Genomic DNA, 22,253 nt, shown 5'->3' on the forward strand with positions numbered 1-22,253 from the left:
ATATTGCTTAAAGAACAAAAAAAAAGCAAACAAGGAATGATATGAAAAATAAACATTTTTACATGAAACTTTCGTAGTACTAATATTATGTAGAAAATGTATTAGTGCTTGTGAGTGAATATTTTCACCAATTTGGAAAATTCTCGAACGTTTTAAAAATTGAATTTTCTGCACGGGGTTATCTTTCTAAACCTATATCGATATTATGAAGTTCATCATTACCTACTGGCTAGTGTCGAACATATTTTATATAAATTTAAAATGTTGACATGATACAAACTCCGATACAATGTTTTCTAGATGACCTATGAAAACACATTGCATATATGTTATATCTCTCGTCACCTGATATCATTGATAGACATAGATTATTGTCTTTTTCACGACAGTCTTATTTCTAGTTGTCAAACAATATACGCTCACTGCCTACTAATTATGGCCGATTATTCCGCTCCAAGAACAATACAGTTTGAAGCCTGTGAAAAAGTCAGCATTTTTCCCATGAATGCGTTTTTGCAGAACAATGTGATGCGTGTGGTTACCAGAATTAACACAGACCTCTTATTATATTGATAATTGACTTTCTTTAAGCAATCATTATGGTTGAATCTGGACGCTATCGTCGGCGTAGCATTATTCAATTTACATGAAAATAAAAAAAAATTAATGTGATTTGTTGAAAACTTTTCTTATAAGTACAGCTTTGCTTATGTGATTTTGCCATTCTCCGGTTGTTTGCTCGCATTATCTACATTAATTTAACGGCAAAAATGTTGGGGAAAACACAAAAAATGGCCGATTGTCATTTGAATCCACTCATTATACCGATTGCAAGCGCTTTTATTATATTGAAATACGTGTACTTAGAAATAATGAAATTTTATATCATGTTTCTGTGCTGTTTTAGCAACAAACTGAAACAAAGGTTGACCCAGAAACAGGGCGACTTATTTACTCTGTAACTTGTTCAAACGCGAAACGAACGTAAAGTACGAAAATCCGTCTAAACTATTCATCTAAAGAGTCTGTTTATTTATTTGCTGAAAATACATTCATTATAATTATTATAACAATAAGTTCGAATCTGTGACCCGCCTACCGCGACGCCAAGCTACATACAGCTAGTGTCTGATCAACAAAAATGGTATGAACCATGTAAAATCATTTAGAAAATCTAACGTTTATTTATGTAAATGTAAAAATGTTTATGTGGTATAAAATATACACCATGTTTTGATAAAACATAGATTTCCGTTAAATGGCATTTCCTTTCTGTTATGGTTTGACACGATGTCAATGCCGGTCAGAAGTAAGTGTCACGTTCCCCATTTTTTACAGTTATACTCGCATTTCTAGTTGTCAATCAATATATATCTCTTGCGTATCGATTAGGTATACCGCTGCTGTTCACTCGCAGAATTATACAATTGGATTTTACATTCTTGTCTCAGTCTTCATAGAACAAGCAATGTTATAACATATGTTATTGTAAAATTGTGTACGGGGGTGTCTATATATACTTAGAGCTTTCAAAAGGAATTTCTAATGACAGCATGAAATCAGTTAATGCCAAAACCTCTCATTATAAAGTAATGAGACCTGATGATTTCTCTTCAATCAGAATGTATTATCAGTGTCTCTGACATATATAGATAGATGACCCACATGTTAAGCTAAATAGGCAGATCGCAGATGTATCGCAGGGTTCGTGAGTTCGGTTTCCGGCTAGGCGCAGGTTCTCCGTGACGATTTGATAAAAGACGCTGCATCTGATATAATTCGTCCTCCAATCTGAAACATGTTGAGAAGTTGGCAGTTACTTGCTGAGAACAGGTTAGTACTGGAACAGGAACACTGGTTAGGTTAACTGAACTGAACGCCGTTATATAATTGAAATACTGCTGAGAAACAGTGCTAAGCCCAAAACATACATGTACGAAATTAAACGTAAAATGAGGTAGGGAAATTCTCTTCTGATTTCATTGTTACCAGATAGCTCTGTTGAGTTGTAATCATATTTTAGACTAGTTTAAACAAAATAACACTTTATTGTATACACCAGTATTAATATTTTTTTCTGTTGTGATCTGCAAAAGCAACGTTCAATATCTCCGTGTAAGGCCTTTATGTATTCAGAAATAGTGAAAGAGAATAGAGTTATGCAATTGACATCGATCATTTTCCATCTACATACGATACAAGTATGTCACCGATCATTTTGTATCAAATTATTGGAAGGAAGGTCATCAGTAATCGGCACCATGGCTTTGCCAAACCGGCAAACAAGACAAGACTAAACCTTAACTTGTTTGTTTGTATCCAAGCTTTGTCAGTTTAGAGGATTGCAAATTTAGAACCAAGATTAACGAATAACGTATTGATCATTTCCATACTCGTGCAAGTCCAAGATTTTCTTTGGAACATGTGGTTTTTCATATCAAGACACAATTTATTTTCTGCTGAATTTGTTTTCAGAATTGCGACATGTGATATTGCTCCTAGATTCAATTAAGACTAAAATGTTATATGTTAAGCATTCAAACAATACATCATATGTCCTCTTACAGAGGTAATCAGTTAGATATTCCCTCAGGCGCTTGTTAATGTGCACTAATGGAAAGATACTTGTTCAGATAAAACTAATGCTACTCTGTCTCTGAAAACGCTTGTAATTTTGCGCAGAGTCTGACAACTTACTTAAAAGCTGATACTGAAAACATTCAGAACTGCAATCGTATCGATTTTGAAGCGATAGCATCTTTAAATGTTTGACAGAGAAAACAAATGATATCAGGGAATAATGATAAATTATAATTTCAGTGACCTTTTCGTATTAATATTTTATTTACATTTAGACGGATATAAGCCACATTTGGGACATATGGTAAATGCTATCAAAGATCCAGTAATACTGCCTCACCATAAAAAGGAACACAGTATACAAAAACAACAACAAAAGCAGCAACAAAAATAACAACAAAAAAAAACAAAAACACACACACACGAAAAAAAAAACAAACACCAAAAACACAACAAATGAAAAGTCTGGTTTAAAGTGAATGAAACGGTTTCTTCTTCACAAGCTGTTTAATTATGTTTAATTTTTATATCAATTCTTCAGAGAGGTTTGTCCTACAACAGTTCATTTGCAGTAATTAAGAGTCGCATATATGCGAACTATTTTCGGTAAGAATTACATAGCTTTAATTTCGGTCACCATCAAAGACACTAACTTGTTTCACGGGCTTTCAAATTTGTGCCTAACATTTGCCTTTAACGACCCTAACCTGTATTTTGTGGATCTATTTTCGTATAGTTTTCCACATAAAGTAGTAGTAACATTTTTAAACTGAGCAGACACACTTTTAAGCGGGTAGTCCTGCCTTATGTGCTGTTACGTTCATAAATCGTTTGCCACTAATGAGACGAACGTCACATTAGGGGAGACATTTTCGAGACAAATAAGACAATTAAAAACATTTGCCGTGTTTTAGTTTCCCATAAATAAAAGCCTTAATAATTTAAAACCGTCCGTTCAGACTGTGATGAAAAGACGATGAAAAGACGAGTATTAAGGAAAACTGTTAAATCTGTCGCAATTATTATCCAGCTTTTTTTCTGTAAAAATATACCAACAAATAGGAGGTTGCCAGTTGTACCTAAAATAAGTTGTCAGTGAGATAACTCGTAATGTTATACATGCTCCATGACTCTAGTTACCTCCCCCAACAGTCCGTCTAAACCTCACGAGCTGGATTATCTGTTGTTTTCACATGCACGTTAGAGAAAATAAAACGAATTACACACTCCCAATATAGCTACATGAAACAGGAGCCGTTAGAACTGACACGGAATTCTGGAATCAATCTGAAATGCTAACTGATCAACATTATAATAATGAAAATATGTTGGAAAATTATTCTTCACCGCAAAAACTGTACATCAACATACATTGTAACAGTGGTGAAGCAGATGTAACTGTCTATGAATAACTGCATAAAGATAATTAAATGCTTTGTTTTTCATATATTTCTATATCCCACTTGTCTATTTGTTTTATTTTGTTTATTATATAATACATGTTTGTATTAGTATATTTGTATCTTGTGCATGTTCAAACATGTACGAGATTGTGATATGAGGGCACTGAATTCTTGGAACGTGAATTTTCCTATTAGATATTTATCCTTGTTTTGGCTTGATTTCTGAAATGAATTCTGCAAATTTGAAAGACATCAGTTACAGAATCAAGATTTATCGCGCTTTTGTCTTCTAGACCATGTTAGATTTATAGCTGTCCCAATGGAATAATTAAATAAATGTCTTTCTTCACAATAACTAACACTGTATGTCTGCGGAAACATTGATTCCTATTTCTTGACGAGAACCGCTTTCGTAATGGTGTTTTATTTTGATAAACTTTCATAATGGTGTTTCGGTAAACTCTCATTATGCTGCTTTGGGTAAACTTTCTAAATAACGTCTCCAAGATGGTTATTTCTCGTAATGGTGTATTGAATAACTCTCGTGATGTTGTGTTGGTAAGATTTATATTTTTAAAATGCTGTATCTTATATTCTAATAAAGAAATAGTTTTATTTATATTATGTGCAAATGAACCGCGCCATGAGAAAACCAACATAGTGCGTTTGCTACTAGCAAGGATTCAGACCAGCCTGCGCATCCGCGCGGTCTGGTAAGGATCCATGCTGTTCGCTTTCAAAGCTTATTGCAATTAGAGAAACAGTTATCGAACAGCATGGATCCTGCGGATGCGCAGGCTTGTCTGGATCCATGCTGGTCGCAAATGCACTATGTTGATTTTCTCATGGTGCGGCTCAAATGTTTCTTTTACCCCACCATCTTGCAGCATAAGCTCTTAAAATAACAGTTAAAGTGAATGTTACTGGTAATTCTGTGTCAAGGATAACTAGAAATGCTTGTTTCTGAAAAGTTTCAGATGTAACCTTTCTCTAAGTTACTAACATTTACAGAACAACAGTATCCTTACTAAATTGAAACTCCGTAATATCTGCGTTAATGTCGTGACAATGTGTAATAATAATATTGAATGACACGATACAATCTCTTCGCTGGTAAAGATGACATCTGTATTTGCAGACGTAATGCGATAACATTTTTAAATTTAAAAAAAAGGTGCGAAATATATCTTTTTGCATCATCATTACGAATATGGTGAACAGTTTTTGGATCCGGGTGAGGTCCCCTGTTTAAAGCCATTCGTCAGCAGATGGAATGATTTTTTTTCAACAACGTCTGATATAGAATGTATGACTGACACTGAAAAATAATATAAATGTAGTAGGTTAAGATATGTGTTAGATATTGGTATAAAAGCAAGAAGAATGTTGATTTTATCCAATATTTTATGTTACAATTTTTTACCCCAATCTGCACAGTTTTCACAGCACCAGTATTTTGCCGTCTTTTGAAAGAGAAAATCGCATAAACGATATGAACGAGCCGCTTTAAGTATTTTTTTTTGCAGCCTAAATAACGTCATTTTACAGTTCTGTTTTGCTACAATTACTAGGTTCCGAGACTAATAGATATTTTATGGTTGAAACTACCTTTATAAGGACTCAGATTCCAAAATGTATAGTGTTTCATTTTTTTGAATAAATATAACGGATATTTCTCAAATTATGCTGGCGAAACATAATTATCTCGTAATATACGTTCAATTTTCTCTCCTATTATCCCAATATTATTCTTGTTAACTCGTAAATGTTTGAGAGAATACGCAGTATATACGCTTTGCTGTAGCAAATTGCAAACCTTAAAATCCTGATTTCTAAGTTGACATATGGAAAGACAGTTGACATATGATGGAGGGACATAAAAAGAACACTTTGCGGTTTGGGATATTCTGTGTTATCTATATCGCTTATGTGATACTGGGCGGGTTTGGATTCATGCTTGTTGAATCCCCTTTAGAAACTTCAATTCGACATGATGTAAGGATTTTACGACAAACATTTAAGGAAAAAGCGACATGTATTACAGGTATATATAGTTTACTGCTATGTTAGTGAATACTTTGACACGGAGTAGCTTCTGGAACAACTGAGCAGGCCAGACAGATTGCCTTTTTGCACCAGTATGAGTACTGATCGGTGTACATGTTTCAGGTTTAGGCAGGTTTGGTTAATTAACTGATCTGTCAGTTCACACATTAAATAGTCAGTTTACCAGTAGCAGATTTAGCACGCTTTTGCTAGTGTTGAGAGCTTAAAAAAATGGGACTTTTTCAAATTTTAAATGTGTGCTTAATTCTAATGCCAAATATGCGACTTTCTGAAATTGTTCTGTTGTTCTGTTATTCTGCTATTCTGACCCTCTGTTGAACCGTAATTTTCACACACAAATTCGCCACATGTGTGAAAAAGTCGTACGAATTCCTCACACATGTGTGACATATTAGTGAAAATTTCGTTGATACTAAGAGGTGGTTAAAATGGGGCTCGAAAATTTCACAATACCTTCTTGTGACATATTCGTACGTACTTGTCACGCAATGTGTGAGGAATTCGTATAAAATTTTCACACGTGTGACGAATTCGTTTGTGTGAAAATTACGGTTCAACAAAGCTTAAATGGATCAAGTGAGATAAGGACCTTGGATCCTATGTTACATTTAATGGCGACATCTCAGATTGGTCTAACGTATATAAAGGCGACACTTTGCCCCTTTACCATCTTTATATTATATTTTCAAGGTTTCAAGTAACAATTTATGATAAAAAAACGTGCAGCCAAATTTCATCCGGGTAGACGCATTTACAAACTAGATATTCTATTCAGCGTTTATCCTTAAATATAATATTTCTAAATTGCATACGTCAGTAAAATATTGTGATTTGTATGGGGAAAACAAAATAAAATATGTTCTAAAGGTCGTTTGCAACCGAGTGGGTAGATGCGTTTACAAACGTTTCTGTTTTCAATGAAGTGAACAAAAAGAGTTAATGATCCCGGATTCTGTTTTCAATGAAGTGAACAAAAAGAGTTAATAATCCCGGATGCTGTGATTTTAATGGGTAAAAAAGAACATTTCAACAATTAAAACCGTGCAATTTGTTTACTTATACGGGCCGAAATGTAATATGGGCAGACAGAAATTTATTCAATATTCAGTCATAATTATACCCGTTACATAATATATTTGAACTTGACAATTATCAACACATTCTGAAAATGATTGTCGATGGCGGATATACGCTTAAAGGGTACATTCATGAGAAATAAACCTCGCTGTGTCAAATAGTTTCGCTGTTTTAGTATTTAGTCTCACAAAAGTTTTCCTAACAAATGCAAAGAATGCAAAGTTGTGACAGGAGACTATGTATTTTAGTTCTAGTACGTTAGAAGTGCAATTACAAAGAAAAAAGTATGAAATTTGAATTGAGACTAGTCATCGTGGGCGCTGTCTATAGCATCCTGAGACTGTAACACTTCTAGTGACCTATTGATCGATCCCATTACAACTAGCGAGTTCCGATGTCCATTACTTTAATTTGTCATTATTTGATATTAGCTGGCTGTTGTGTTTTTTTTTTTTTTTTTTTTTTCTTTGAATCTTTCGCAAATCGCGCTCAAATGAATAACGAGCTTTCTCATTGGTCGATAGAAAAACAATACCCTACCGTACTATACTGCATCCGGTTAAAGCCGGGTAAACCGCATGATGCGGTTTAGTATTTCACGCACAAACGGTTCAAACTGTTCCAGCGCATCTTGCGTTTTAGGCACCGCATATTGCGGTTTATAAACCGCATGATGCGCTTTTAAACCGCAAGATGTGGTTTTTGAAAGTTTTGGACCAGTTCGTATCCCATACAAAACTGCCCTACATGCACATTTGACTGATATGTCATTAGGAGCAATTCATTCTTGTTCCCTTTTTATCTTCAAAAAGTCAAAAGTAGACTGGTGGCGTGGGGATATGACCTCTGCACTCACACCCGACGGCATAAGCCTGGAATTCTAGTCTGATAATTTCTAATTTATTTTCATTCCACAAATTGTCAATATCATGCCAATGAACACTACAGTAATTAGCGCAAATTTAGTGTTTTTTCTGAATTAAATGCGAAAATATATTTTGACAAAACGTGCATTATCGACGACTTTCCTAGGCTAGCCCGCAATGACGTCCTTATTTATATACTGAAAATAGTCGCCCACTCATATCAAAGCTGAACAGCCCTAATCAAGGCTTTACGGCTTTATTTGACCATTGACAGATTACCAGTTTCATTTCATTTCTATTTTCCTTCATTTGGTTTTGAGTAAATCTTCGTAGCAAAGTGTAGGCTTTGAATCAGTTGTAGCCAGTTACTTTTGTGGACTTGAACTTTGATCTCCAATCGGATCGTCATGTGGAGAAGCAATCCAACTGGTTGGTTCTTTCTACATGCAACCTGTACCTGTAGGAATACAGAGTTTCCTTTAGTATTAAATGCAGAAAGCCGTCATGTAGCATGAACTCTTTCGATGTGACGACAGTTTTCTGTATTGACATATCCAGCAGGTGAATACTTAGTTCCTGTTCTTACTAACAGAACTGCAAAAACAGATTTCCGCTTTCACCTTTAGTATAGCGATAATTTTGATATCATGACTATTGAAAAAAAATTTGAAAGATAATCTTCATTAAACATTTCTTCAACGTCTCGCTTTGTGGAACTTAAAATATTCAAATTACAAGGAGTGTTTTCTAAAAGGTCTTACAAATTGCTTTACTGCTGCGTGGAATGTAATGGAAAAACACGCAGCAATTCACTTGTTTTATTTTTTTCAAAGTATGATCTTGAAACTGAAATCATCTTAATGTGTATTTTTGAAAAAAGAATCCTCATATATATCCATCTGTTTAATATCACTGTTCTTTTTATCTGTTAAAAGTGAAAATACGACAAAATAGGAGTGGTCGCTTTCTTTAATGTATGAAATTACGCTTAACTAAACCTTTTTTACTTTTAAGGCAAATCTAATTCCATCCTGATTTTGAAATCGCTTTTGAAAATTACAATAATTACTTTCAGTATTACAAATTACAATAAATTATCAAATTAATTTCTAAATTTCTTAACAGAAATATTGATGTAAGTGATGAATACAGTGTCTCAGTGTATTAATATACGTTTTGTCACAAAACAGAACAGAACAGAGTAGATATTGTGCCATTTAATTAGGTGTTAAAGGGAGACAAAACCATGATACCTACCTTCTAATCGCTTTTCTATTATATTGATATTTCATATACATTTTGGCGCAGGCTGTGGAAAATACTGGTTATTACTTTTGATAATTGGAAAGGGCGCAAAAATAATCAATACTTTATTGGAATATTGACGACCGTGTGACTTATTGAATAAATTTATTTTAAATCTAGAAACTTGCTTTCATACAGATAATTCGATTTCCTGTTTACTATCGATTTGTTGATAAAATATTTGCATAGTAAGGTTTTATAGTAGGTTGGTCGTTTGTAAACGCTTAATGGATACGGATTATAAATTTATATTAGAAAACGAGGTAGATTATATGTAATAACGTTTTGGATTTTGTTAGTTTTATTTTTTATATAGAAGCGTAAAAGAACATAAACAAAAACGGTGATAAGTGAAATTTGCAGATATGACGGTAAAAGAGGAGATTATAAGATGGAAGGACAGAAAAATGAATTTTATACGATTTGGATTATTATTTATTGTTTATATAATCTATTTATGTTTTGGAGCTATGGTGTTTTCACTTGTGGAAGCACCGTTAGAGGATGAAATAAGACTTGATGTTTATAATGCAAGGAATTCTTTCAAGGCTAACGCAACATGTATTTCAGGTAACATTCTTTTGTCCATTGCATTGAAACATTTCAGTATCTTTCACTGAAATGATATTTTACACAGTAACACATGTTGTAATACATTTGACATTGGTTGAATTGGCATACTGTAAAATCTTTTAATTTCGTGGGCATGAAATTTCGTGGTTTTGGTCAAAACAGCAATTTCGTGGGGATATGAATTCGTGGATTTAAACTTTTTAACATAAAATGAATGGGAATTTTACTTGTTCGTTGGTATTAAATTTCGTGGATTGACTCAACCACGAAATCCACGAAAATTAGTCCCCCCACGAATATTAATGATTTCACAGTATATGATATTAGGTTTATGATAATTATGCTGTTTTATTTTCCTCCTGACACATGTTGCAAATGTTGTTTGTAATTAAGAGACAAGTCTAATAATTGATGTTAAATATCTGGTGTGGTGAGAATCCCATTAAAAAGGCAAAGAAATAGGTTTAATTGATCCCAGCCCTATAAGTGTTTATCATCCAATCATCTCTTCTTTTAACATTAGGTGCTGTCTATAAATTGCAAACACAGTAAGTTTAAAGCATAATATATAATGGAAAAAGTGTGCAACGTTAAGTTACCGATATTCTCGTGGTCGTTGACATTGTACAAAGATATTAAATCAAATTTTGAAGTATCTGCTCACTTAAGTATATTAGACAATGTGAAACATAGACAGGCACTAACAAAACCTAGACTTTCCTCGCATAAACTACATATAGAGCATGGGAGACATCGAAATATTCCAAGAGCAGACCGGAAGTGCCATATGTGTGTAAGAAATGACTTAGCGGACGAGTACCATTTTGTGCTTGTATGTGACGCTTACAGACAGTTGAGAAAAAAAATTTACCATCAGTTTTTACGAATTCTCCTAGTATGTTCAAGTTTATAAACTTGATAAATAGTAATGATAGAGTACTGTTACATCGACTATCAAATCTTATTATTAAGGCATTTCAACTAAGGGATAGGAGGATAAATGTTCCTGTATAAATGACGTAACACTTTGTTTACACTCTCATCTATATGTATATATATTTGTACTTTGCATTCATTCTCTTTTTTGCATGCCCTTTGTTAATATGTTATTGAGACAGATGATAAACTGTAATGCTTATATCTAAATAAATACTCTGTTCTGTTATGTTCTGTTGAATTAAGTTGCGGAATGGGTTAAGTAAGCAAACATTGCCTGGAGAAATTATGTTATTGTCGGTTTTAATTTTTTAAACAGATTTTCGTGCGTAGTTTTACTATCATGCAAATGTAAAAATTATTTAAGAAATAATATATATCAAACAGTGATTTTATTGTTGAATAAAATCATTGTCTGGAGTTCAAATGCGTAGGAACTGTATCACGAAGGTAGCTTGAATGTATAAGATCGTATTATAACAATGAAATATCCATTCCATATGTGGTATATGATAGCTTGGTCACGTACATTTACTTCTTTAGCAATAAGATCATTTGCCACTAACAGTTTAATTGCGGAAGTATGGTCATCAAAACCTATGTTCTGGAATTGGGACTCCTACGCATTATGTCAGCTCAGTAACTAGTTTCTCTGTATCAGATCCATTAAGCAGTGACATATCATGCCGGAAAATGCTTGCAAATGTACCAGCTTCTGTAATATTCTAGGAAAACACTTGTTTAATGTCATTTTCATGTTGCCGATACACTATAGTCTCCATACATGCTTATTAAAGCTAAATATTTGATATTTTTAAGTCTGATGATGTCACGTAATTTACAAAGTTAGTTTTCGGGAATATTGCAAGAAATTTGATCAATTGCGTTTCATGCTTTCGAAAAGCTTGAAAAATTACAAGATTTTGATATCGCAGATCTTATTAGATTTTTATCATTAGGGCTAAATATTTTGTTGTCAAGTTATATTCTCTTTACAAGCATTTGACAACAAATGCCCGCCTTTCAGAATTACAGACATGTGATTGAATAAGACACGGTCAGATTGAACAAAACTGACGATCGCAATAAGTAAGTTTCTAATTATGGAATACAATCAACATATCGAGAGTTGAACGAAAAACAGTCGTAACTCTTATTAAATAAAGAAGGAATAAGTACAGTTCCATATGTTTCATCATTAACAGGCGTCGTTTCGGCAATTTCCGTATGCAGATCGTCACTCTTCGGACGTAGATGTAACTGAGTGCGCACTTGAGTTCCGGAAGTTTCCTATAAAACGAGAATGAAGAAATCTCATACGTATATGTAATTACGGGTCCTTAAATAGTGTAACATGTATCCAGATTTTCTGAACAATGGGTTTATTTGGGAAATAGATTTTACTTTTGCGTGCTTCGAAAAAAAGTGTTTTATTTGTCAACAAAGCACGCAAAACTAAAATTAGTTTCCACTCTAATACGTTCGAATTACACCAGGAAGAGATACTAATCAGGAATATTTTTCAGGTGGAATAGCCCAAAGTAGGTCATTTTGCGTAATCTTTTTTAATCGATAAGACAATACACGGTAAAACCCTTCTTTGTTTATATAAAAGAAAGTCTTAAAAGTGTTAGAATAACTATTTTGACATGCTTCAGACAGACATAGGTGTCCTTGTAAGACCTTGGTAATATTGCATTTTCGGTGATTGTCGCATTGTCAATCAGTGTCTTGAAAATTGGACTTGCTTTGAAAATTACGTAAAACGTTAAATGACTCCCTGGGGGAAGATTTGAAGCTATTGCTGAATTCCGCTATTTGATTGGAATATTGACAACGGATTGAGAGCATGACACAATCACATTCCAATATTGTATAAATATTAATATGCTATAGAAAAAATTATGCTGTCACGAGCATTCTAATGCTGCGACAATGGAAGACTGTTGCTTTGTGTAATAAGTTTACGCGGAATAATCAACAATTGACGTACATTTGTATTTGTAGAAATCAGTAAAATTACTAATCGGTTGTTGAATATTTTACAGGCACGGGATTTGGGATTTGATAAAATACATTTATCTTACGTTTTACAAACTTTTCTCGTGTGTTTTTACGTATTGTTTGATTTTCCTATATATTTGAAATCGATGTGTTGATAAAACTTTATTTATAAGCGTGTTTGTGCATGCTTGATTGTTCTTTTACATAATACTTAGGTACTTACGGATGGTACTTGTAGCGAAAGATTGTCAGTACATTCAAAACAGATAGGAATAAAGCGACAAGTGAAATTTGCAGACATGTCGCTAAAAGAGGAAATTCATAGATGGAAAGACAGAAAAATGAATTTTATACGATTCGGATTATTATTTATTGTTTACATAATCTACTTATGTTTCGGAGCAATGGTGTTTTCACTCATGGAAGCACCGCTAGAGGATGAAATCAGACTTGATATTTATAATTCACGGAGTTCCTTCAAGGCTAACGCAACATGTATTTCAGGTAACATTCTCTGGGTTATATTGTATCTTAAATATTTTTTATATAAACATCATCATATGATATCAAATAATTATATGTCAAAAAGCGATAAATTATTATTGAATCAAATTATTAAGTATAAACATAACCCGTATTATCTTCATATTGAATAGTACATTGCATGTTAAGCTTGGGAAATAGATTTTAATTTTGCGTGCTTTGTTGGCAAATAAAACACGGTTTTGAGTTCAGATGCGTAGTAATCTAATCACGAAGCCCGAAGGCCTGAGTGATTAATTACAACGCATTTGATCGAAAAAAAGTGTTTTATTTGCCAGCAAAGCACGCAAAACTAAAATCTATTTCCATTCATACACGTTCAAATTACACCAGGAAGGGATACTAATCTGGAATAAAATGCGGTTTTAAATCGGAGTAGCCAAAAGTAGGTCATTTTGCGAAACGTGTTCGTAATCGAAAAGATAATACACTGTAAAATCCTTCTTTATTTATATAAATAAAGAAAGTTTTAAAAGTGTTAGAATTTCAGTTTTAAGATTCAGTTTAGTTCGGCGAAACTTTAAATGTAGCTGAATTAAATCATCAATGAATACATTTATTTATTTACACCAAAAATCATTACAGGAAAAAAGAAGTTGATTTTGCAGAATTGTTTCCACCTAATTTTGATTTGCAATGGTTAATTATCAAAGCACGAGATTTGAATTTTTGTTATGGTATAGAATGGTGTTGAACTGACTACAAGTGAATGAAACAATGTACAGCACAAGGCAGTATATAGCAACGTGCTCTAAGGAAAATGTCTGCAATAATTGTTTTAGGTACTGAAGAATTATGAGTATGATATTTAACATACAAACATATCACATAGTATACCCCATTTGGATAATTACATATATCTCTACTGAAGTTCCTGATTTTGGTCAGATGCTCATATTAAACATGTATCTTGCATAGATTTGATTTGCGACAGTTATAAGAAAAACATAAATGAGCCGTGCCATGAGAAAACCAACATAGTGGCTTTGCGACCAGCATGGATCCAGACCAGCCTGCGCATCCGCGCAGTCTGGTCAGGATCCATGCTGTTCGCTAACAGTTTCTCCAATTCCAATAGGCTTTAAAAGCGAACAGCATGGATCCTGACCAGACTGCGCGGATGCGCAGGCTGGTCTGGATCCATGCTGGTCGCAAACCCACTATGTTGGTTTTCCCATGGCACGGCTCAAATGTTTTATTCAGGTTAATGCATAATTCATCCCTCAGTTAGAAACTTTGAATACCTCTTAAATGAAGTTCTATGACACTGCTTGAAACTGAACTAAACTCAAACAGATAGCATGTTCAGACTTTGCATTTGATAAAATAAAAGTCTAAGTATTTCTTTTACATAAAATTACATAATATATAGTACTTGCGTTTTGGAGCATTTAACTTGTCATGTTTGGTGTTGCCAGTTGGTGTTGCCATTCGAAGAGGAAGCACGCTTAAGTCTGTATAATGTCCGAAAAAAATGACTGGAGTAAGATATATGTCATTTAAGCAAAACTTGATATTTAAGTAAATACCTTTAAATGCATGCTGATCTCTGAATTCATGAGCACTTAAAAGTTCTGTTAGACTTTGTCAGCACAGGAAAAGCTTAAATTGCCACACTGAATGTAGAAAAAGTAAGTATCTACTTTGGGGTTTAAATCAAGCGGCTTCCAGAGGAACCAAAGTAATACTGTAAAATCATTTAATTTAGTGGGCATGAAATTTCGTGGTTTTGGTCAAACCGCAATTCATGGGGATATGAATTCGTGGATTTTAACTTTTGTGCATAAAATTAATGGGAATTTTACTTGTTCGTTGGGATTAAATTTCGTGGATTGACTCAACCACGAAATCCATGAAAATTAGTCCCCCACGAATATTAATGATTTCACAGTAACTTCTTTTTTAAATGACTACGTTGCGGTTATACTCAATAATTTCATTTAGTTAAAAATCATCACAAGTTTCCGTTTCTATAAAGAAGGCGGTTCCCTTACAAAAATAACTTCCCGTTCATCAAAGTTATCTGGATCTTTGTTTGGTTATGTGCAAATACCTTTAGATATTGCCATTTTCGTGCATTTTTTTCAGGGTGGCCCTTTACTGTGCAATTCGAATCATATTCATTAAACTGAACAAAGTTAAATCAAGGTTGAGATCGTTGGTGTTTATAACGTTTCAGTTAGGGTTCTGTTTGTCCTTTGCCATTTGTACCTATTTTAGTTTTTGTTATCTCCAAACAGCTATTCCATTTCAGAACCACGCTCACGTTGTACGCCTAACTAAGGGAATAATTATTGGTGCAATTTCATAGTAATATGTTAGGAATGGAAGTATAAATAAATACGAGTGCCCACTCAATGTCTTTGCTTACTAGTGTGTGTATCAGTAGCAAATTAATTAAACAATATGAGCCGACCCATGAGAAAACCAACATAGTGCCTTTGCGACCAGCATGGATCCAGACCACCATGCGCATCCGTGCAGTCTGGTCAGGATCCATGCTGTTCGCTTTCAAAGCCTATAGCAATTAGAGAAACCGTTAGCGAACAGCATGGATCCTGACCAGACTGTGCGGATGCGCAGGCTGGTCTGGATACATGCTGGTCGCAAAGGCACTATGTTGGTTTTCTCATGGTGCGGCTCATATCACGTTTCCTCAGCGAGAGCAAGTTTGCAAGCATCATTCAATATTTGTTAGGCCATTGTTTATTGAATAAACTTAACAAATAGAACTTTTGCAATGCATGTTATTGTTTGTCAGCATGTTCGAAAGAAGTTTTGTGCGATGCATTGAAATGCAGTTAGAATGTCTACTAAAAGTTAATATTATAAAAATAATTATAAGCCCCTATTATATAATATTATACTTAATATACACATCATTCCTGAAACATTCAGTGTATGAAAAATATGACAGGGATATTAAATCACCAACTAACTGGATGAAGAAAATGTTTACACGGAAGAATTGGAGAGTGGTTGTATTTAGACGACATATAATTTCATTTCATGTTTGAAAAGCCAAGTTGCACATGTCATGACCTCTCCTGAACATAGTCATAAAATTGTTTAAGTTGGTTGCGTTCTATGCTTCTAAATGGTGTTCTTAAAATTATATTTCTTTGTGTGTTTGTTCGCTGCCTGTTTTGGGCAAGTTTATTTTACCAAATTCTGTTTTCAATTTTAGACCATCCTTTACTAATTTGAAGTAAAGAAAGGTGATAATTTATATCATCAGAAATTGTTGAAACGAAAACTTGAAGTAAATTATTCAGAGATATGTACATTTTTCTTGACAATAGTCAACAAAGGACTCCGGGATATATGTATTTATATTTATTTGACATTTGGCAATTCTCATTTGATTCAACTCTGGAGTTTGTCATTAATTTGTTGCGAGTAGTTAGTACTATGTAGAAGTCAAGAAATAAGTTGCATATATCACAATACTGTAAATACTAACCCTGTGAAACAAAACACTTCCCAAAGCGGAAATACAGAAATAACACACTTTTAATAAAAATATTACTTCTAAAGATTGTATTCTTCAGAGAATTTACGAAATTTAATGAAAATGAAAACCGTTAGTATCACATTTTTCTTCTACACCATGTTAGATTTATAGCAATCCCAAAGGAATAATTAAATAAATGAGCCGCACCATGAGAAAACCAACATAGTGTATTTGCGACAAGCATGCATCCGCGCAGTCTGGTCAGGATCCTTGCTGTCCGCTTTCAAAGCCTATTGCAATAGCGCTCTCTCGTATTCTATAAATAGAACACACCGCAGAGATACCATAATGCAACGCGCGAATTGCGGACAAGGGACCGTTGTTTATATATAACGTATATATACTAAATTTTTATATTAACCTTTCAGTAAACTTCGAAGAGAATTTAAAAAGGTAAAATACGGAAAATTCACTTTGCCTGCACAAAATTCCTTGAAAAACCTGCTAAATAAAGGAATCAATAAAGCATATACATTGTATATTGAAATAAACGTAGGAAATAAATAGGCATATTATTTTAGCGTTTCGTTAGACCGGGGCCATTAAAAAGATGTTCAATTAATTTTTTTTAAAAAGTACAGTACATTGCATACAAATTACTCAATATTCTGCAAATTACATCAATAAAGTATAGCATCAGAAGGACTGGCTTAAAGTCTTTATCACAAATATACAATATTTTCGGATTCGAAACACCAGCGGTCGAAAAAGTAAGTGCAAGATAATAATTTTGATTCATGATTTTCAAAGCATATATCAGCACAATCATTAACACATGTACTTCTTTCCATACATTTGGTTCACACAACACCGCGCTGAGCCTCAATACAAGGTACTTGAAAGCGTGGTCCATTAAATACTTCATAATTGAAAAAATATATGACAGGACATAGGTAGAACTGTATGGTGTTGCATTAAATTAGCACCATGTTTTATCAGATCACATCTCATCTAAATATCATTGCTAAAAGTCAAATATCTATACATGTCACACTAAGGTGTCATTTGTAACATATCATTATACTGATGCATTTCACAGAGATGTTAATTGTTTCAATGAAGAACTATAGATCTAAGTTATTAAATATTGCTGACTTTCAGTTATACATATTGTTCATGACATTTCGAAATTTCAATCGGATTACTAGGATGTGATCATGTGATATCATATATTTACATTTTGCAAAAATCGCAGAATAGTGATAAATGTTTGAACCCTTGCGAATGAGGTAAATAGCAAATGGATATAATTATATTGATATATGACCGTAACTGGAACGTGTAAAACAAATAGTAGAACAACATCATCCTTTCATATACTGATGACAATTCGATGTGTTATTACTGACGTGGATTTTAAAAATTCAAAACTGTGCTGTCAACATTTTTAAGAATTTCTTACTGTTCAGTATTTAGGCGTAGTATATAAAAATTGAAAGCTATGTGAAACACATTCGTTTGATATGCATCAACTTTAAAATACACGAGGAGATAAATGCAAAATCTGTGAATTACTGATGCAAATATACAGGAAAAGCACCGATTGTTTGTCCGCACATCGAGACCTGTGCTATTTTTAGATAGCAGACATTGTCAGTGACGTCACAGATCCTTACATACGAGACAGCGCTATTAGGGAAACCGTTAGCGAACAGCATGGATCCTGACCAGACTGCACGGATGCGCAGGCTGGTCTGGATCCATGCTGGTCGCAAATGCACTATGTTGGTTATCTCATGCTGCGGCTCATTAATGTCTTTCTTTGATATAAGCATGTGTTTCAAGTCAGGCGGAAATGGGGAAAACATTGGTTCTTATTTAATAAAGTTGTCGCAGATATTTGGTAGGAACATTCACTTAATTTACATTTTTTTTTGTGTTGCGAAAAGTTAACAGGGGATTCAGGGGTTGGATGAGGATATACATCTATCCATTCGTACATATAGGTACACCTGAAATCTTGTATGCCAAATTCATTACCAGGAAGAAATGACCCCAAAACACCCGCCCTGGAAAGAGAGAAATTGTACCATAATATATAGTACATATTTCCCAGAGTTATGACTCAATGACATCTTAATTTTAACTATATATACATTATTTCTCCTATGATTATTTGCTGGCAGGACGTATTCGGACCGTCAATTTAACTGTTTATTTTTATGCCCCCACTTTGGGGGGCGGGGGGGGGCATATAGATTTGCCCTTGTCCGTCCATCCGTCCGTCCGTCCGATAATGTTGTGTCGCGCCTAGCTCCAAAAGTATTTGACGTAGAGTCACAAAACTTTACAGGAATGTTGGTCAGCATGTGTAGTTGTGCACCTGGGGTTTCGCGTCCTGATTCCTTCAGTCTTGTAGGAGTTATGGCCCCTGACTTTGTAAAAATTGGTCATTTCAGAGTTGTGTTGCGCCTAGCTCCAAAAGTATTTGATGTAGAGTCACAAAACTTTACAGGAATGTTGGTCAGCATGTGTAGTTGTGCACCTGGGGTTTTGCGTCCAGATTCATTCAGTTTTGTAGGAGTTATGGCCCCAGACTTAGTTAAAAATTGGTCATTTTAATGTTGTGTCGCGCGTAGCTCCAGAAGTATTTGACCTAGAGTCACAAAACTTTACAGGAATGTTGGTCAGCATGTGCAGTTGTGCACCTGGGGTTTCGCGTCCGGATTCATTCAGTATTGTAGGAGTTATGGCCCCTGACCTAGGAAAAAATTGTGTTCATTGTTATGTAGTGGGGGCATCTGTGTCCTATAGACACATTTCCAGTTTAATAAGAAACTAATTTATTGTCATTTGTGTAGAATGTTCAATTGCCAGTATGATTAACTTTTGTTTTGTCTGGATGGGTTGAGGGTTGGCCTTGATGCCACTGTCTAGATTGCTTCTGTGGTTTTGAGGTTAGAGCATACTCTGACGCTCAGGTCATCTTGTGAGAACATACACTTTTGTGGAAGGTCGATGGTTCAGCCCATAGTTCTGGGATTCCTTGGATTTCTTTCCACCATAATAGCTGGGACAAATCGCAATATGATTTTCTGATAACCGCCAATATCACGTTTAATAATGATGTTGTAACTAGAAATCAATATCACGAAATATTGATGTAACATTTGTATGAAATCATGACTTTGTGTAAAGGTCAATGTGATCTGTAAATTATACTCAGTTCCAAAAGAAAGTGTGCACTTTTTAGGTTTAAATATTTCAAAAAATTCCCCGACGTTTTTGTTTCATTTTTTCATGCACTAACACTCAGGTATAACTCAAAATCTAAAATGCACACCAATTTGTTTACGAACTGATTTAAATTTTGGTACCAAACATAAGTTTTCATGAAAATAACCGAGAAAAAGTAACAGAAAACTAAGTGCACACTTTCTTTTGGAACTGAGTGTATAATAGCAGCAAACTGGCTATACTGCTGTATGAGGTGATGCCCTGAATTCGTAACCTGTAAATATTGTCATATTGAGTTCTTTGATTTCAAGATATGACCTTCCAATTGGAATGCTTTCAATTTGTCTGAAACTGCCTCGATATCAATATATTTGATATTACTTGTATTGTTTTATTCAAGCGCTTAAACTTCTGTTTTAAAATGTCATGAATATTTTCAAAAATCAATTATCAGTATTCAAAATATATCCTTGCTAATTTTCAAAATTTTATGTCGCATTCGCCAGCTATAAACTTTTAATTACACCTGACCATATAAAATTCTGCTGTAGCGAGTTTTTCTCTTACCTCAACGCATTGTAATTTATCTAGTTGGTAACGTCTGAAGTTGCTTAGCAACGGCAAAGGATCACGTTACGCGTTTTTGTTTCAAATGATTATCAGTCAATAATGCACGAATATTTCTAGAATAAAATTTAATTACTCGCAGCTCTATTTTCAAATACTTTTCCAAAGGTTTTGAAAATTGAGCAGAAATATTGATCGACGTAATGGCTCAAAATCACTTTTTATATTTCCGATCATGTTTTTCTTATAATTATGATATATGCGTTTTGTTGCAAGTGGTTAAGAGGGATTTGAGATCGTTTAAATTAGCTAAAGTGGAATTTGATTTTGAATGGCCTCCCAGAACACTTTCCGATATTTTATTATTTTTTTGTGATATACATGCTGTCACAGAAAATGAATATTATTTCATATTTTTGGTTAAGCCTGTTTAAGTATAGAAGACGTTTGTCGAATTGACTTGTTCTTGATGATAGTGATTAAAACACATTTACGTAAGAAACCACTGTATACGAATGAGATGGGTTTTTTTTAAAATACGTTTTACAAGTATCCATGTGACCGTTGCATGTATTTGCGGAGAGGCCTCCATGGCCATGTGGTTAAGATCGCTGATTTTACATCAGTCGCCCCTCACCGAGGGCGTTGAATTCTTCATGTGAGGAAGTCATCCATCTGGCTTACGGAAGGTAGGTGGATCTGCCCAGGTGCCCGCTCGTGATGAAATAATGCACGGAGGGGCACCTGGGAATTTCCTGCACCATCAAAGCTGGAAAGCCGCCGTATGACCCATGATTGTGTCGGTGCAACGTTAAACTCAATAAAACAAAAATGTATTTGCGGAATAAACTGAATCTGGGTCAGATGTAGCTATATTTATAACCTTACTGAAATAAGTATGTATATATCCATCGGCAGCAGGATCGTATAACGTGTTTAACGTGATAGCAGAAGTAAAATCATAAAGCTGTTTTATGGTCATAATGATTGATTGAAGCAGAAAATAAAAACAATTAACCAGCCTACGTATTGTCTTTGCTTATTAATTAGTTTCTCTAAATTAGATCCATTACGCAGTGACATATGATGCCAGTGTCATTTGCAAATTTAACACGTGTTATAACATTCAAGTCAAACACTTCTTTTGTTTTGTCATTCTCACACTACATGTCCGACAATGTCATTTTAATCTGGTCTTACAAAGTTAGGAACTTGTATTTGAATACTTGACGGTTAGACATTTCGTTTAAAGGGCGAGTTGAATATTGCAGGGCAGTCACACATTTTTGCCATAAGATCATAAGATAAGTGTTTACTACATAAATATGATATAGTTACATACATTAACCTTTAGCCTGCTAAATTTCTAAAATGAACTGGTCCATCATTCAATTTGGGCAATACCATTTATTATTCGAAGGGGTGTTCACTGAAAATTTACTATCTGAATAGCGAACAGTGCAGACCATGATCAGACTGCACGGATGTGCATGCTGATCTTGGTCTGCACTGGTCGCAAAGGCAGAATCGCTTGCCGCTAGCAGGCTAAAGGTTAAAAAGTACTCATTTATGTCAGCCATTGGATATAAAATAGTCAGATTTAATTCACAATTGTAATGAATCAGATTCTGATTCGAAGGG

The 22,253-nt window shown here is 34.3% G+C and overlaps 1 protein-coding gene across 3 annotated transcripts in view; it reads left to right on the top strand.

Annotated features, from left to right (window-relative positions):
• LOC123537734 (potassium channel subfamily K member 1-like) overlaps positions 1-22,253 on the top strand; it is a 74,634-nt gene that overhangs the window by 31,446 nt on the left and 20,935 nt on the right. Inside the window, exon 1 of one of the 3 annotated variants that reach the window (XM_045321535.2) lies at positions 5,761-6,027. The exons of 1 other annotated variant lie outside the window; for it this stretch is intronic. In XM_045321535.2, the coding sequence (XP_045177470.2) occupies positions 5,847-6,027 (181 nt within the window). In that variant the 5' untranslated portion in view covers positions 5,761-5,846. Of the gene's footprint in view, positions 1-5,760; positions 6,028-13,051; positions 13,316-22,253 lie in introns of those variants that run through there. One more of the 3 variants, XM_045321511.2, reaches the window with a different exon arrangement.

Source organism: Mercenaria mercenaria, chromosome 1 (assembly GCF_021730395.1).
Source record: "Mercenaria mercenaria strain notata chromosome 1, MADL_Memer_1, whole genome shotgun sequence".
In the NCBI taxonomy this organism is placed as follows: domain Eukaryota; kingdom Metazoa; phylum Mollusca; class Bivalvia; order Venerida; family Veneridae; genus Mercenaria; species Mercenaria mercenaria.